The sequence below is a fragment of the Phytophthora parasitica genome (genome assembly GCF_000247585.1).
Source record: "Phytophthora parasitica INRA-310 unplaced genomic scaffold supercont2.15, whole genome shotgun sequence".
NCBI lineage: Eukaryota > Oomycota > Peronosporomycetes > Peronosporales > Peronosporaceae > Phytophthora > Phytophthora nicotianae.
The window spans coordinates 837847-838853 of NW_008649001.1; the positions used below are offsets into that span (position 1 = coordinate 837847).

At 52.3% G+C, this 1007-nt stretch overlaps 1 protein-coding gene across 1 annotated transcript; it reads right to left on the reverse strand.

Moving 5' to 3' along the window:
• Positions 1-376: 376 nt before the first annotated feature.
• Positions 377-772, reverse strand: PPTG_22347 (hypothetical protein; the record flags this gene model as incomplete). The annotated part of the gene is made up of 1 exon (XM_008903387.1): positions 377-772. One exon carries the CDS (start codon positions 770-772, stop codon positions 377-379), a length of 396 nt encoding a protein of 131 aa, XP_008901635.1.
• Positions 773-1007: the final 235 nt, after the last annotated feature.

Sequence of the window (1007 nt, forward strand, 5' to 3'; positions counted from 1 at the left end):
ACAACAATAAGACTGTGCCGGGCACAGTCACCGCGGAAAACAACGACACGTCTGTGCGGGGCACAGCCAGCGCGCAGGTCAAACCTGCTGCGGAGAAAGTCGTGTTGAATAAGCCATTCAACGTGCAAGCACTGGACTTTGTCCAGCGCCGACAAGCCGTCATACGGTTTGTTTAGGACGCGATAGCAGCTTCTGTGGATAGACAGAAGCTGAATGCAGACAATGTCGGCAGAAACAACACAAATGAATTCAAAAAGAGTTCATTAGTTCTGTTAACCTGCCTAGAGATGCAGTTTAGGATTTCGGAGCAAGTACGCTTGCTCCGCGCTTCATCGGTCCGCTCAAGATGCTTGAACGGCATGGCAACATGAGTCATCTAGCGTCGATGACTCGCAACTCGACACGTTGAATTGTCGAGCGGATAGTGGACTTTGAAGCCCCCAGGATGAGCCAAGACTAGACTCGTTTCCGATTTCGTTGGAAACGATTTCCTCCCCATCGAGATACGTCGGAGCCGCAAAACGTCCTGATGGAGGACGTTCCGGATATGGTGAGGGCGTACGAGGCCCAGAACCGAGTGCAGGCGTAGTGCCTGCACAAAGCTGCGAGAACTGGCACAGGGTGCATCTCGCTGTTCAAATTGAGCACGGAGTTCGCACAGAAAAACCGGTACACGCACCGTCGTGTACCCGAGAATATCGCGCTTCAACAAGCGCATTGCCCCGAACCGGCAGTGTGCATACGCAGTTCCAGGTGGGACTGCGACTACCATCGGAGCTCATGATGTAGTAGTTAGGCCTTTGATTCGTAGACGGATCAAAGTGCATGTTGGCAGCTTTAGCGTCGTCATTGATGGCGCTGCAAACGTACAGGGGTACCGGGTTCGGCGGTGAGGTCAGACGTTTTTGTTAGTGTCTTCTTTAGCAAGCTCATCGCGGAGTGAGCTCGGGTTCTCCCTGAAAATTGACGGTCTTGTCAATACTTGAGTGATGTGTTAAGACTAGCAC